The sequence below is a fragment of the Somniosus microcephalus genome, chromosome 4 (assembly GCF_052327205.1).
Source record: "Somniosus microcephalus isolate GS21.2 chromosome 4, FLI_Smic_1.0, whole genome shotgun sequence".
NCBI lineage: Eukaryota > Metazoa > Chordata > Chondrichthyes > Squaliformes > Somniosidae > Somniosus > Somniosus microcephalus.
In genome coordinates, this window is record NC_140990.1 from 149,851,101 (window position 1) to 149,867,057 (window position 15,957).

At 49.8% G+C, this 15,957-nt stretch overlaps 1 protein-coding gene across 2 annotated transcripts; it reads left to right on the top strand.

The window, feature by feature from the left end:
- Positions 1 to 7,859: 7,859 nt before the first annotated feature.
- On the top strand, positions 7,860 to 12,487 carry LOC147119911 (uncharacterized). 2 transcript variants are annotated; one of them, XM_085985307.1, is made up of 2 exons: positions 7,860 to 8,009; positions 11,446 to 12,487. In XM_085985307.1, exon 2 carries the CDS (start codon positions 11,540 to 11,542, stop codon positions 12,323 to 12,325), a length of 786 nt encoding a protein of 261 aa, XP_085841433.1. In that variant the 5' UTR covers positions 7,860 to 8,009; positions 11,446 to 11,539; the 3' UTR covers positions 12,326 to 12,487. The 2 variants fall into 2 exon arrangements, with proteins under 2 accessions (XP_085841433.1, XP_085841434.1); XM_085985308.1 differs by lacking the exon at positions 7,860 to 8,009 and adding an exon at positions 8,062 to 8,132.
- The last annotated feature ends 3,470 nt before the right edge of the window (positions 12,488 to 15,957 follow it).

Below are 15,957 nucleotides of genomic sequence, written 5' to 3' on the forward strand. Positions count from 1 at the left end.
GATCAAAGAAGGCCATGTACAGTGGTTGGTGCTGTTCCCTGCATTTCTCTTGTAATTGATGTACGGTGAAGATCATGTGCCCCTTAGTGGGCGGAATCCGCATTGTGACTGAGAGGGTGCCGGTTAGTTCCCTCAGTAACCCCTAGATGGCACCTTCACGTGTTCGTTACCCTTTGCTAAATTGTAACCAGTTTACTTAACTGCCTTTTATCTGGTTATTGGTTTCACCTGTTTTTGCTTGTATTTAAGTTCTGTGGTTTCTTCCCTCTGTGCTCAGTCTTGACAAGGTGTTTACCTAGTGGTAGCTTGTCTTGAGCTCCTATGTTTGTAACTGTTTACCTGTGTGATTCTAGTAAAGTACTTTTATTTAAGACTGCATACCTGCTTCTCGCCTCGTCTGTCTGCACTTGGGTCCAGAACCAGCCTCGCTCTGACAGCAATACTGCGCATGCAGTAAATCCAGGTGGGCACTGCACCTGCGCACTGGGCACATTCTGCCCTGCGAGGCATGCTGGGGAAAAGCCCACCATTGAAAGCCCCATTTAGTGAATGGAGAATGATTGTCTGTGATCCCATTGAGAGAAAATTCATCAATAATTCACACAGAAACCCAAGTGCATGGGTACATTGCCATGGTTCAGTCCTGGATGTGATTAATAACAGAATCCAAACCCCTGCAGTCACAAGTGAACTCACTGGAGACTCAGCAGGTGAGGTGAATTTCTTCCCACACACAGGACATTGAAGCAACCTCCCTCCAGTATCAATGTGCTGATTGTGCATCAGTTGTTTTGAACTTTGAAAGCTTTTTTCACAGTCAGAGTATTTAAAGCAACTGTTCTCAATGTGGACACTCTGGAGTGTCAATAGTTGGGACAACGGAGTGAATCCCTTCCCACACGTGAAGCATCTAAACCGTCTCTCTCCGGTGTGACTGTGCTGGTGTGTCAGTAAATGGGATGATCGATTGAATCCCTTTTGAATACAGAGCAGGGAACAGATTCTTCCCCTTGCGTACAAGCGAGTTTGTCAGTTGGTGAGATGACTGAGTGAGTCTCTTTCCATACTCAGCTGGCGAACGGTCTCTCCCTGGTGTGACTGTATCAGTGAGTTTTCACCTCAGACTGTCCCCACATTTACACCATTGATTCAGGTGGGTGCACGAGTGTCACAAGCTAGGCGATTTATTAAAGGTGGATCCACCCACAGTACACGTGTCCTGTTTCTCCCCGCTGTGATTGGTGTTTTTCCCTTTTATATCCAAAGGCCGATGATAATCAGGTCCCGATGAATCGAGTGACTCTGTCGGATCTTGACACGATGTTTGGTTTGAGTTTCCCCGCTGCAGATCATCCCCTTCTAATACCCTGCAAATGGTGGTTACACAAGTTGTTACTTTAAATACAGGATAGAAATTCAGAACAGACAATTCTAGATTCTATAGAACATTCTGTCTCCTCCTGTCCCTCTTATACTGCAAATTCCCCATTCTACATACTCTCCCTCCATCCTTACTGTCAACAAACAACATTCATTGCACAATCTGGGATTTTGTTTCTCCCCTTTTCTCCAAACGTTTCTGAATCTGGCTGGGTGCAATTCCACAAACATTAGTTAACCTCTAGTGCCTCACCATCAGCCGACTCAGTGAGTGTCAGCTGCATTTCCACTATGGTAGGCATCACAGCCGAGTCCAATCCTGCCCTCAATTGACATCCATACACTTCCCAGTTGAGGTCACGGAATCAGCAGCAAGTGCAGGAGCACTGGCTGATTTTTACACTTAGCCCAGTGGTATTGAGGCCAATTATAACCCCTGAACTGCTGCCTTGGCTGAGAGCAACTAAAAGACCAGATTAAGGATAGAACTTGGTTGCCTTCCCAGTCAATAGTGCAGCGTGTCTTGAAGTGAGGGAGGTGGTGGGGTGGGGGAGAGGGTTAGAACAGAATATTTTGAAACAAATGCTATTCCATCTTTAAAGGAAAGCTTTGTCACATTGCAAAATTCTGAAATCTTTGAAAATTAACCAAGCAAGTTAAATGGATCGTCAAAAAACAGTGAGACATTGTAGAAAGGCTCAAGTCACTGAAATAGACAGCTTTACAATCACTGTACAGAAGGGAGCGACTGTTAATGGGAACTCTTTTAGTGAAGTCTCCTGGCACTCCAAGATAAAGGAGACTGTCCCTTTAAATATAAATGCGCAGCGAAAGGGGAGTCCCTGTCCCTTTAAATTTCTGCCCCATTCCACAGGCAGTGGGAGGAGGAACAGTGCGCAGTCTCTTTATTACCTAACCAAGCTGGCCACGCACGGGGGGCGGGGCCTTGGCAACCCGTTCTATGTGTGGACTACTTACACTGAGACACCAATTCCAGGACCATTTACACTGAGTCTATAAATAGGAATCAGAGAGCCTCAGTATGGGGAATGGTCATGGTGGTGAAACTATCTCTAGTGAGGGCAGGTAATGCATGAAGATGTGACGGTGGAATCAGATGGTTACTGGTGGGGCCTGGTGATATTTGAAACAATTATCTCGAATAAAAAAATAGTGCAAAGTATGTTAATAACAAGAGATTAAATCAAAGAGAACATCAAAATACAAAGATCAGAACATGTCAACGGCTATCACATGCAGTAGGTGTGGAGGAGTATTTACTAAATCGGATCCTAAAAGGGTTAAATGGTATAGAAAATAACAAATTTCAAATCTTATGCAAGATAGTTCTATAAAGGGGTGGTTCAAAGGAAGTTCAGATGAGTAAGACACTCCACAAGCCATGTACTCAAACGGAACAGGTTTGGGGTTTGATGTAGTACAAGGCAAACTAGGTGAAAAGTGATATAAATTAGAGTAAGAAAAGGCCAAAAAATGGAACAGTCGGCAGCAGGACATCAATTAGTCTCCTTTTATCATGGAGAAATCAAATCGTCTTACATCATATTTGTTATATACAAAGCTGATTTATTCAATACTAGCTGGAGTGCCCGGCGGTGCCGAGGGTTTTATTAGGGCATGTTTTTATGAAAAAAGTAGAAATAATTTTTATATATATAAATGAGTTTGTCTGTCTGTCTATGTGGGAAGGAGAGAGAGAGAGAGGGAAAGATAGAGAGAGGGGGAAGGAGAGAGAGAGAGAAAGCGGGAAGGAGAGAGAGAGAGAGGGGAAGGAGAGAGAGAGACTGGGGGGAGAAGAGACAGACGGGGAGAGAGAGACTGGGGGGAGAGAAGGACTGGGGGGAAGAGAGAGAGAGACTGGGGGGGAGAGAGAGGCTGGGGGGAAGAGAGAGAGAGACTGGGGGAAGGATATATATAAATGAGTTGGTCTGTCTGTCTGTCTGCGTGGGAAGGAGAGAGAGAGAGAGAGGGAAAGAGAGAGGGGGAAGGAGAGAGAGAGAAAGGGGAAAGGAGAGAGACAGAGAGAGAGTGGGAAGGAGAGAGAGAGAGGGGGAAGGAGAGGGAGAGAGAGAGGGGGAAGGAGATAGAGAGAGAGGGAGGGCAGGAGAGAGAGAGAGAGAGGGGGAAGGAGTGAGAGAGAGTGGGAAGGAGAGAGAGAGAGAGGGAAGGAGAGAGAGACAGAGAGAGGGAAGGAGAGAGAGAGAGAGGGAAGAAGAGAGAGAGAGATGGAAGGAGAGAGAGAGAGAGAAGGAGAGAGAGACAGAGAGAGAGAGGGAAGGAGAGAGAGAGCGAAGGAGAGAGAGACAGAGAGAGAGAGGGAAGGGGAGAGAGAGAGAGAGAGAGGGAAGGAGAGAGAGACAGAGAGGCCTTGGTGACCTGGAGCCCCCGTGTGCCGCCGCTCACTTGCTCACTTCCCTCTCCCCTGGGTTCTCGGGCTGCGCGGTTGATACCGCGGGGAAGGGATAGGCAGTTTATCTTGCGCTCACCTGCTCGCTTCCCTCTCCCCCGGGATCTCGGGTGTTTGATGGGACAGTAGAGGGAGCTTTACTCGTATCTAACCCGTGCTGTCGCTGCCCTGGGAGTGTTTGATGGGGCAATGCAGAGGGAGCTTTACTCTGTATCTAGCCCAGGCCCCGCCCACACATGCCATGAAACGCCCCCCGTGACGCATCGCGCTTCCCCCGTAGGATTGGTCAACCATCACATCACTTAACACTAATGAGCGGTAGGATTGGTCAACCGCTAATGAGCGGATTTAGTCCGTTGTTTGAACATATTTTTAAAGTAAAAACGCCTATGACACTCCCCTGATTGGTCAACCGCTAATGAGCGGATTTTGTCCATGTTTTGAACGTTTTTAAAAGTAAAAACGCCTATGACACTCCCCTGATTGGTCAACCGCTGATGAGTTTGGCAATTCACCTTACTCTGTCTGTGGCGGGGTGGGGTGTCACGTGGTTCTCAGCGCTGGGACACTAAGAGCGGACCGAGTAGGGTGATACGCGGGCGGCGGTGTCACATGGTTATCGGTGCTGGGACACTGAGCCGAGCCCCGGGACCGGGCCGAGGGGGGGAAAGGCCGATCCCCATCCGGCGGCCGCAAACAGAGCTGATCCCCGGGACAGGGCCGAGGGGGGAAAGGCCGAGTTCCCGGCCCACGGCCGCAAACCGAGCCGAGCCCCGGGACCGGGCCGAGGGGGGGAAAGGCCGAGTCCCCGGCCCGCGGCCGCAAACGGAGCCGAGCCTGCTCGCTTCCCTCTCCCCCGTGCTCTCGGGCCGCACGGTTGATACCGCGGGGAAGGGGTAGGCAGTTTATCTTGCGCTCACCTGCTCGCTTCCCTCTCCCCCGGGATCTCGGGTGTTTGATGGGACAGTAGAGGGAGCTTTACTCGGTATCTAACCGGTGCTGTCGCTGCCCTTCGAGTGTTTGATGGGGCAATGCAGAGGGAGCTTTACTCTGTATCTAACCCAGGCCCCGCCCACACACGCTATGAAACGCCCCCTGTGATGCACCGCGCTTCCCCCGTAGGATTGCTCAACCATCACGTCACTCAATGCTAATGAGCGGTAGGATTGATCAACCGCTAATGAGCAGATTTAGTCTGTCTTTTGAACATTTTTTAAAAGTAAATACGCCTATGACACTCCCCTGATTGGTCAACCGCTAATGAGCGGATTTTGTCCATTTTTTGAACGTTTTTTAAAAGAAAATACGCCTATGACACTCCCCTGATTGGTCAACCGCTAATGAGGTTGGCAATTCACCTCACTGTTGCTCTCAACAACAACAAAACCCCCCCTACCACTCTTACCAGTCATCTGAGATGCCAATGTTTGTGTCAAAGGCTACCAGATTTGGAAATTGAACAAATGTGGATGAAACTTCAAAATGAAAGGGGGGAAAAAAAACACCTTGGGCTTGTTTCAGACACTACTTTAGATTTTTGAAGGAGAAAGCCATTAAAAAAAAAGTGTATTATTATTGCTGGAGAAGAGAAGTGACGTTAATTCCAAAAATAAAAATGCAAAGCAGAGAGAGCTTCAATGAGCTGCCACAGGAAAGATGGCGGTGGTTTGCCAATGGCCAGCCATTGGGGCGGGGAAGGCGGGAAAAAGCAAGAGTGCAAGTGGGCGGCGCATGAGAAACAGGGATCGAGAAACAGGAAGCGCGCCAGAGTTTGAAATCAAACACAACCGTTGGAGAAAGCACGTGATCGCTTTCGCCCGCCCGCTCCCTCCCTCCCCGGGCTGGGACACTGAGAGCAGACCAAGTAGGGTGAACCCCATGGGCGGGTGTGGGGCAGGGTGTCACGTGGTTCTCAGAGCCGGGTTTGCCAGACTCCCTCCGGCAGTTGCTGGACTGGGACACTGAGAGCGGACCGAGTAGGGTGAACCCCGTAGGCGGGGTGGGGTGTCACGTGGTTCTCGGCGCTGGGACACTGAGAGCGGACCGAGTAGGGTGAACCCCGTAGGCGGGGTGGGGTGTCACGTGGTTCTCGGCGCTGGGACACTGAGCGCGGACCGAGTAGGGTGAACCCCGTAGGCGGGGTGGGGTGTCACGTGGTTCTCGGCGCTGGGACACTGAGCGCGGACCGAGTAGGGTGAACCCCGTAGGCGGGGTGGGGTGTCACGTGGTTCTCGGCGCTGGGACACTGAGAGCGGACTGAGTAGGGTGATACCCGGGCGGGGGTGTCACATGGTTATCGGTGCTGGGACACTGAGCCGAGCCCCGGGACCGGGCCGAGGGAGGGAAAGGACGAGACCCCGGCCCGCGGCCACAAACGGAGCCGAGCCCCGGGACCGGGCCGAGGGGGGGAAAGCCCGAGTCCCCGGCCCGCGGCCACAAATGGAGCCGAGGACTGGGCCGAGGGGGGGGAAGCCTGAGTCCCCGGCTGGGGCCTCCAGCTCCACAAAGTGGGGAGACCTTCCCTGGAAGACAACTGAGTTCCTTCATACTTGAAATGGATCACTTCATTTCTAACTGTTCCTAAATACTATTTAAAACTGAATTAATTTGTTCTTTTCCTTAGTTCCCTGTATTAAAGTTCAGGTTTTTAAGCACCCCATAGCTAAGAAGACAACTGCACTACATGATCTGGCATAGAGCCATATAGAACAGGAAGGTGGCAGCTGTTAAAATGTGAATAAAACTAAAAGCTGAGGTAAAAATGGCCGAATTAAGGGCAGTTTGAAAGATTAGGCCCCGACCACACACGCCATGAAAGGCCCCCCCATGACACAGCGCGCTCCCCCCGTAGGATTGGTCAACCTTCACGTCACTCAACGCTAATGAGCGGTAGGATTGGTCAACCGCTAATGAGCGGAATTTTGCCGTTTTTTGTATACAGTCCGAACAATTTTGTCTGACCAAAAAGTAAATATGCCTATGACGCTCCCCTAATCATAAGCTTTCTTTTGATATAACATATGTGTAGGTAAGCTCAATAACTTTAGATAAACAATAGATTGGAGAAGGGGAAGTGCAACGAGACCTGGGTGTCCTTGTGCACCAGTCGATGAAGGTAAGCATGCAGGTGCAGCAGGCGGTGAAGAAGGCAAATGGTATGTTGGCCTTCATAGCAGAAGGGTTTGAGTACAGGAGCAAGGATGTCCTGCTGCAGTTGTACAGGGCCTTGGTGAGACCACACCTTGAGTACTGTGTGCAGTTTTGGTTGCCATATCTGAGGAAGGGTGTTCTTGCCATGGAAGGAGTTCAGCGAAGATTCACAAGGCTGACCCCTGGGATGGCAGGAATGGCGTATGAGGAGAGATTGGGTCAATTGGGCTTATACTCGCTGGAGTTTAGAAGAATGAGAGGGGATCTCATCGAAACTTATAAAATTCCGACAGGGCTGGACAAACTAGATGCAGGTAGAATGTTCCCGATAGTCGGAGAGTCCAGAATCAGGGGTCATAGTCTAAGGATAAGGGGTAAGCCATTTAGGACAGAGATGAGGAAGAATTTCTTCACCCAGAGAGTGGTGAACCTGTGGAATTCTCTACCACAGAAGGCGGTTGAGGCCAAGTCTTTAAATATATTCAAGAAGGAGTTAGATATATTTCTTAGAGCTAAAGGTATCAAGGGATACGGGGAGAAGGCAGGTACGGGGTACTGAGTTTGGATGATCAGCCATGATCTCATCGAATGGCAGAGCAGGCTCGAAGGGCCGAATGGCCTACCCCTGCTCCTATCTTCTATGTATCTATGAGTGATGCCCGGACATACAGACAGACAGATCGATCCTTTTTATATATATAGATTTATACAGAATATTAATCTCCAGCCCAGGTATAGGGGTTAGTAAGAGCAACAGAAACAAACTATAATTGCCAGAATGAACTTAGTTCAGTGCTCAATGCAATCCCAGTAAAACCTGTTCTGTTCACTAATGCGGCCTATCAATGGCGGAGCATTTACCCAGCTTTCCACGCGGGGGAGAATGTGCCGCACCAAGACTACAGGAACCCAGTGCGCAGGCGCAGGACCCGCCTGGGTTTGGAGCATGCGCGGTGCGTATAACGGCAGAGACGGTAGCAACGGAGAAGCTCCGCAACAATCGGTGAGAAACGGCCCGACGGAGCGGAGTAGTGGACCGGCGGGTGGGCAGGTAAGCTTAATAAGCAACTGCTTCAGGCCGCAAGCCCGGAATAATAATCTGAAGGTCCCGGGTTTGCAGCTTCGCGGCTTCTCTTGGTCACAGGCCCAGGATAACGGCCACCATCTTGATTCAGTGAGTAGCAAAGCGCATGCGCGGTCATCTTGGCGCTGGGACAAAGAGTGGGCGGGGCTTCGGTGACTGTTCCCAACCGGGTCCCAGTGCCCGGGAATGTAAACAGATTTCTCACCATCTCTCCTGAACGCGCTGGTAAAAGCAGAGCATACGGTTAACATCCCACACAATTGTAACAGAAGAGCCCAGAGCCGGGCTCCAATTCTACAGTTGCCTGTCAATTTAATTCTCCGCTTCACTCCCACTCTGATCTGGCTGTCCTCGGCCTCTTATATTGTTCCAATGAAGCTCAACATAAGCTCGAGGATCAGCACCTCATCTTTCGATTGAGTACTTTACAGCCTTCCGGACTCAACATAGAGTTCAACAATTTCACACGATAATCCTGCCCCCATTTTTCATGCTGTATGATATTGCCATTCCCATTTGCAACATTTTATCTTTCCTGCCTCTTACATCAGCACAATATGTTCTTTCAATTCCTTCCTCCTCTCCTAACACCCCCACCCCCCGTCTCTGCACCTGCTTAATATCTGTTACATCTCGTAAGAACATAAGAAGTAGGAGCACGAGTAGGCCATATGGCCCCTCGGGCCTGCTCCGCCATTCAATAGGATCATGGCTGATCCAAATCTAGACTCACGTCCACTTCCCTGCCCTCTCCCCGTAACCCCTAATACCCTTATCTGCTTTTTCCAGTTCTGATGAAGTGTCCCAGACCCGAAACGTTAACTCTGTCACTCTCTCCACAGATGCTGCCTGTCCTGCTGAGTATTTCCAACATTTTGTGTTATTTCCCATTCTACAGTCCCAGGTTTGGAATCCCCATGTACAGTCCCAGGATTGGAATCCCCATGTACAGTCCCAGGGATGGAATCCCCATGTGCAGTTCCAGGGTTGGAATCCCCATGTACAGTCCCAGGGTTAGAATCCCCTTGTTCTGTCCCAAGGTCAGAATCCCCATGTACTGTCCCAGGGTCAGAATCCCCATGTACAGTCCCAGGGTCAGAATCCCCATGTGCAGTCCCAGGGTCGGGATCCCCATGTACAGTCCCAGGGTTGGAATACCCATGTACAGTCCCAGGGTTAGAATCCCCTTGTTCTGTCCCAAGGTCAGAATCCCCATGTACTGTCCCAGGGTCAGAATCCCCATGTGCAGTCCCAGGGTCAGAATCCCCATGTGCAGTCCCAGGGTCAGAATCCCCATGTACAGTCCCAGGGTCGGGATCCCCATGTACAGTCCCAGGGTTGGAATACCCATGTACAGTCCGAGGGTTAGAGTCCCCATGTACAGTCCCAGGGTTGGAATCCCCATGCACAGTCGCAGGGTTAGAATCCCCATGTGCAGTCCCAGGGTTGGAATCCCCATGTACAGTCCCAGGGGTTGGAAGCCATACGTTTCCAATGAGCTTGGTCCCCAGCACATGCTCACTGTAAAACCCAGGTTAAGGGCAATCCCACGCTGAACCCGGTTTGCTGCTCCCTCTGTGCTCAGCACTGCCTGCATCCCCGGCTCACGGAAGTGGAATTTCAGCCTCAGTATTAGAAGTTTCCTCGGTTACAGGCTGGAGAGAGGAATAATTCAATCTGACACCGAGCTGTGTGATTGGTTCAGTCTGTCATAGGAACAGGAGGGGCCTGGGATTAATCCCATCTGCATATCCTCACCTCCTAATACCCTGTAAAAGCTGTTTACAAAAGTCATCGCTATAAGTAGGAACAGGAGGACGCCATTCAGCCCATCGAGCTGGTTCCGTTATTCAGTTAGATCCTGGCTGATCTGTATCTGAGCTTCATCTACCTGCCTTGGTTCTGTAACCCTTAGTACCCTTGACTGACAAAAATCTAGAACACTCAGTTTTGAGATTTTGAATTGACCCCCAGCCGCAGCAGTTTTTTGGGGGAGAGAGTTCCAGATTTCCAGTACCCTTTGTGTGAAGAAGTGCTTCCTGACATCAGCCCTGAACGGCCTGGCTCTGATTTTAAGGTTATGTCCCCTTGCTGTGGACTCCCCCACCAGAGGAAATAGTTTCTCTCTCTTCACCCGATCAACTCCTTTAATCATCTTAAACACCTCAACCACTTAATCTTCTATATTCAAGTGAATAGAAGCCTGGTCTATGCAACCTGTCTTCATAATTTACAAAAGTCATCACTGAAGATGCTGCGTGATGGTGGGGTTCGGCCCCAGTCACTGTTTGCCCTCCAGTACCTTGCCGAGTGGTAATTCTGAGCTGTGAGTCTATACTGAAGGTGCTGTGTGATGGTGGGGTTCAGTCCCAGTCATTGTTTCTCCTCCAGTACCTTGGCAAGTGGTAATTCTGAGCTGTGAGCCTATACTGAAGGTGCTGTGTGATGGTGAGGTTCGGCCCCAGTCACTGTTTACTAGTCGGGCACAGCAAGGATCAGTGACTTCGATGAGAGGATCGAGTGTAATGTATCCAAGTTTGCTGACGATACAAAGCTAGGTGGGACAGTAAGCTGTGAGGAGGACACAGAGTCTGTAAAGGGATATAGACAGGTTATGTGAGTGGGCTAGAACATGGCAGATGGAATATAATGTGGAGAAATGTGAAGTTATCCACTTTGGTGGGAAAAATAGAAAAGCAGAATATTTTTTAAATGGTGAGAGACTCGGAAATGTTGTTATTCAGAGGGACCTTCGTGTCCTTGTACACCAATCACAGAAAGTTAACATGCAGATACAGCAAACAAATGGTAAGTTAGCTTTTATTACAAATGCATTGGGGTATAAGAGTGAAGAACTCTTACTGCAATTATATAGGGCCTTGGTGAGACCACACCTGGAGTACTGTGGACAGCTCTGATACTCTCAGGATGCTGTTAGGTAAGAAGTTCCAGGATTTTCACCCAGCGACGATGTAGGAACAGCGATATATGTCCATATCAGGATAGTGTGTGACTTGGAGGGGAACTTGGTGTTCCCATGCACCTGCTGCCCTTGTTCTTCTAGGTTGTGGAGGTCGCGTGTTTGGGAGGTGCTGTCAAAGCTCTGGTGAAGTTGCAGATGTATAAAGTCACTCCTTCACCCCTCCCCCTCCCACCTCACTCTCTCCTCCCCTAGAGGCCAGAGTCTTGTGTCGGCCCAGACCAGGTGGCGGGTTCCCTTCCCTGAAGGACATTAGTGAACCAGTTGGGTTTTTACGACAGTCCGGCAGCTTTCAGGGTCACTTTTTTCTATTGTCGGCCCAACAAATTCCCAGATTCATTCAGCTCAATTTCACAACCTGCCTTTGTGTTTTTGTGGGTTCTCTCTCACTCTCCCTTTTTCCTGTTTTAAATTCATTTACAGGGTATTAGAAGGGGAGGATTTGCAGACTGGAAACTCAACCCAAACATCCCTTCAAGATCTGACAGAGTCACTCAATTCACCAGGACCTTTGAGCATGGAAGCAGAAAGCACCGTTCAGAGCAGGGAGAAACCGTACACGTGTTCCGTGTGTGGACGAGGCTTCAGCCGATCCTCTAACTTGTCGAGACACCAGCGCAGTCACACCGGGGAGAAACCGTGTAAATGTGGGGACTGTGGGAAGCGATTCAACTACCCGTTTGAACTGGAAACTCATCGACGAGTTCACACTGGAGAGAGACCGTTCAGCTGCTCTGAGTGTGGGAAGGGATTCACTCGGTCATCCACCCTGCTGACACATCAGCGAGTTCACACTGACGAGAGACTTTTTAAATGCCTGGACTGCGGGAAGTGTTTTAAATGTTCCGGGGAACTGACGTGTCATCAACGTGTTCACACTGACGAGAGACCGTTCAGGTGCTATCACTGCGGGACTGGGTTCAGGCAATCATCTCACCTCACTGTACACCAGCGCACTCACACTGGGGAGAGACCGTTCACCTGCTCCGAGTGCGGGAAGGGATTCACTCGGTCCTCCCACCTGCTGGAACACCAGCGAGTTCACACCGGGGAGAGGCCGTTCATCTGCTCTGAGTGTGGGAAGGGATTCAAGTGTTCATCCGACCTGCTGGAACACCAGAGAGTTCACACTGGGGAGAGGCCGTTCACCTGCTCCAAGTGTGGGAAGGGATTCACTCGGTCTTCCAACCTGCTGACACACCAGCGAGTTCACACCAGGGAGAGACCATTCACCTGCTCCGTGTGTGGGAAGGGATTTACTCGTTCACCCCACCTGCTGACACACCAGCGAGTTCACAAGTAACTGCAGGGGTTGGATTCTGATGTTATTGCTGCTGTTAAAGCACATCCAGGACTGAACCATGTTCATTCTGACAGTTGGGGTTTGTTTCTGCTGATGTTAATAACCCCTGTAACTGGACTGGAGTTTAATATTCTGGATATATGTCAAATAAATCAGCTTAGCTTTAAACACATTGTTGTGGAATTTTGTCCTTCCCACCTGAGTGTTTAGCATCACCTGGCTGGAGCTCAGAAAGGACAATCTGGGGGGAGGATCGTACGGCGGGAACAGATCTACAGCCTGGACACCGTCCTTCAGGGCCACACTGAGACAGGCAAACGGCACTTTGGTCTTTCTCGTTTCTTTTCACTGACAGCAATGTCCCCGTGCAGGTTAATCTTGAGGCCTGTAAGGAATGTGTCCCAGCCGCTCTCTTCCATGGGTCAGAACTCCTAGACACGGAACAGAAGGCTCCTTTACAACTGTGTTTAGAGTCAGGAAGAACAACGGTGAATGCTGGAATCGTGGTGTCAAATCAGAGATTGGTGTCAAACTGCGATCTGTACCTGACTGAAAGTGAAACGGCAGGGTTACGTTTCCAGTCTAAAAATGATTGGTAATTATTCTATGAAGGTTTAACGTGTTCGTAGAATCATAGAATGGTTACAGCACAGAAGGTGGCCATTCGGCCCATTGAGCCCGTGCCGGCGCTCTGCAAGAGCATTCCAGCTAGTCCCACTCCCCCATCCTTCCCTCGTAGCCCTGCAAATGTTTGTCCTTCAGGTACTCATCCAATTCCCTTTTGAAAGCCGCAATTGAATCTGCCTCCACCACCCTTTCAGGCAGTGCATTCCCGATCCTAACCACTCACTGCGTAAAAAGTTTTTCCCCATATCACCTTTGATTCTTCTGCCAATCACCTTAAATCTGTGTCCTCTGGTTCTCGACCCTTCCGCCAATGGGAACAGTTTCTCCCTATCTACACTGTCCAGACCCCTCATGATTTTGAACATCTCTATCAAATCTCTCAATCTTCTCTGCTCGAAGGAGAACAACCCCAGCTTCTCCAGTCTATCAAGGGAACTGAAGTCCCTCATTCCTGGAATCATTCTCGTAAATCTTTTCTGCACCTTCTCTAAGGCCTTCACATCCTTCCTGAAGTGTGGTGCCCAGAATTGGACACAGTACTCCAGTTGGGGCCGAACCAGTGTTTCATCATAATTTCCACACTTTTGTACTCTATACCTCTATTTATTAAGACCAGGGTCCCGTAAGCCTTTTTACCTGCTTTCTCAACCTGCCCTGCCACCTTCAAGGATTTGTGCACACATACCCCCAGGTCTCTCTGTTTGTGCACCCACTTTAGGATTGTACCATTTAGTTTACATGTCCTCTCCTCATTCTTTCCACCAAAATGTATCACTTCACACTTTTCTGCATTAAATTTCATCTGCCACGTGTCCGCCCATTTCACCAGTCTGTCTATGTCTTCCTGAAGTCTATCACTCTCCTCCTCACTGTTCACTATACTTCCAAGATTTGTCATCTGCAAATTTTGAAATTGTGCTCTGTACACCCACGTCCAAGTCATTAATATATATCAAGAAAAGCAGTGGTCCTAGAACCGACCCCTGGGGAACACCACTTAATACCTTCCTCCAGTCCAAAAAACAACCGTTCACCACTACTCGATAGCAAAATACTGCAGATGTTGGAAATCCGAAATAACAACAGAAAATGCTGGAAAAACTCCGCAGAAATTTGAGTTGACGTTTCGGGTCGAACCCTTCTTCAAAACTGGAAAGCACGTTTCGAGTCGAACCCTTCTTCAAAACTGGAAAGTTTTGCCCCACGGAACTTATCTCTTCCTATCTTGACTCTATCTTTTCTCCCCTTGTCCAGTCTCTTCCCACCTACATCCGCGACTCTTCGGATGCCCTCCGCCACTTTAACAGTTTCCTGGCCCCAACCGCTTCCTTTTCACCATGGATGTACAATCACTCTACACCTCCGTCCCCCACCCGGATGGCCTGAGGGCGCTCCGCTTCTTCCTTGAACAGAGGCCCGACCAGTCCCCATCCACCACCACCCTCCTCCGCCTGGCTGTACTTGTTTTCACATTGAACAACTTCTCCTTTAACTCCACTCATTTCCTCCAAATCAAAGGTGTTGCCATGGGTACCCGCATGGGTCCTAGCTATGCCTGCCTTTTCGTGGGCTATGTGGAACAATCTTTGTTCCAGTCCTACTCGGGTCCCCTCCCTCACCTCTTTTTCTGATACATTGATGACTGTATTGGTGCCATTTCCTGCTCTCACCCCGAACTTGACAATTTCATTCACTTTGCCTCCAATTTCCACCCTTCCCTCACCTTCACATGGTCCTTCTCTGACTCTTCCCTTCCCTTCCTCGACTTCTCCATCTCCATCTCTGGGGATAGGTTATCGACCAATATTCACTAGAAGCCCACTGACTCCCACAGCTACCTGGACTACACTTCCTCCCACCCCACTTCCTGTATTCCTCTATTCCATTCTCCCAGTTTCTCCGTCTCCGCCGTATCTGCTCCGACGATGCCACCTTCCACACCAGTGCTTCAGACATGTCTTCCTTTTTCCGCAACCGAGGATTCCCCTCTACCGTGGTTGACACTGCCCTCAACCGTGTCAGTTCTGTCTCCCGCATTTCTGCCCTCACCCCTGCCCCTCCCTCCCGGAACCACGATAGGGTTCCCCTTGTCCTCACCTTTCACCCCACCAGCCTCCACATTCAACGGATCATCCTCCACCATTTCCGCTACCTCCAAAGTGATCCCACCACCAAACGTATCTTCCCCTCCCCTGCTCTTTCTGCATTCCGTAGGGACCGCTCCCTCCGAGATACCCTTGTCCACTCCTCTATCACCCCAAACAGCCCTTCCCCTTCGCCTGGCACCTTCCCGTGCAAGCGGAGGAGATGTAACACCTGCCCCTATACCTCCCCCCTTCCCACTGTCCAGGGCCCCAAACACCCCTTCCAGGTGAAACAGCGATTTACTTGTACTTCTCGCAATCTAGTATACTGTATTCGCTGCTCACGATGCGGTCTCCTCTACATTGGGGAGACCAAACGCAGATTGGGTGACCGCTTTGCGGAACACCTCCATTCAGTCCGTAAGGGTGACCCCGAGCTTCCGGTCACCTGTCATTTTAATTCACCGCTCCATTCCCACTCGGACCTCACCGTCCTTGGCCTCTTGTATTGTTCCACGGAAGCTCAACGTAAACTCGAGGAACAGCACCTCATCTTCCGATAAGGCACTCTGCAGCCTTCCGGACTCAATATCGAGTTCAACAATTTCAGATCATAACATCGGCCCCATTACACATTTTTTCTTGTAATTTTTCCACTCCTTTTCCCCCCCCCCCCCCACCTTTCCTTTTGTTTCTCTCTCACACCTGGCAGCTATCTCTTGCCCTGCCAGTACACTTTACACCTAATCTCAGCCTATTACCATCTCGTCTAGCTCTTTTGTTTCTTTCACTTCTTTTGTCCGATCGCAGCCCTGCCTTCGATCCATTTTCATTTCTTTCCAGTTTTGAAGAAGGGTTCGACCCGAAACGTCAACTCAAATTTTTCTCCACGGATGTTGCCTGACCACCTGAGTTTTTCCA

Excerpts from the sequence above, each read along its gene's own strand:
- LOC147119911 (XM_085985307.1), top strand. The coding sequence starts at position 11,540 with ATGGAAGCAGAAAGCACCGTTCAGAGCAGGGAGAAACCGTACACGTGT.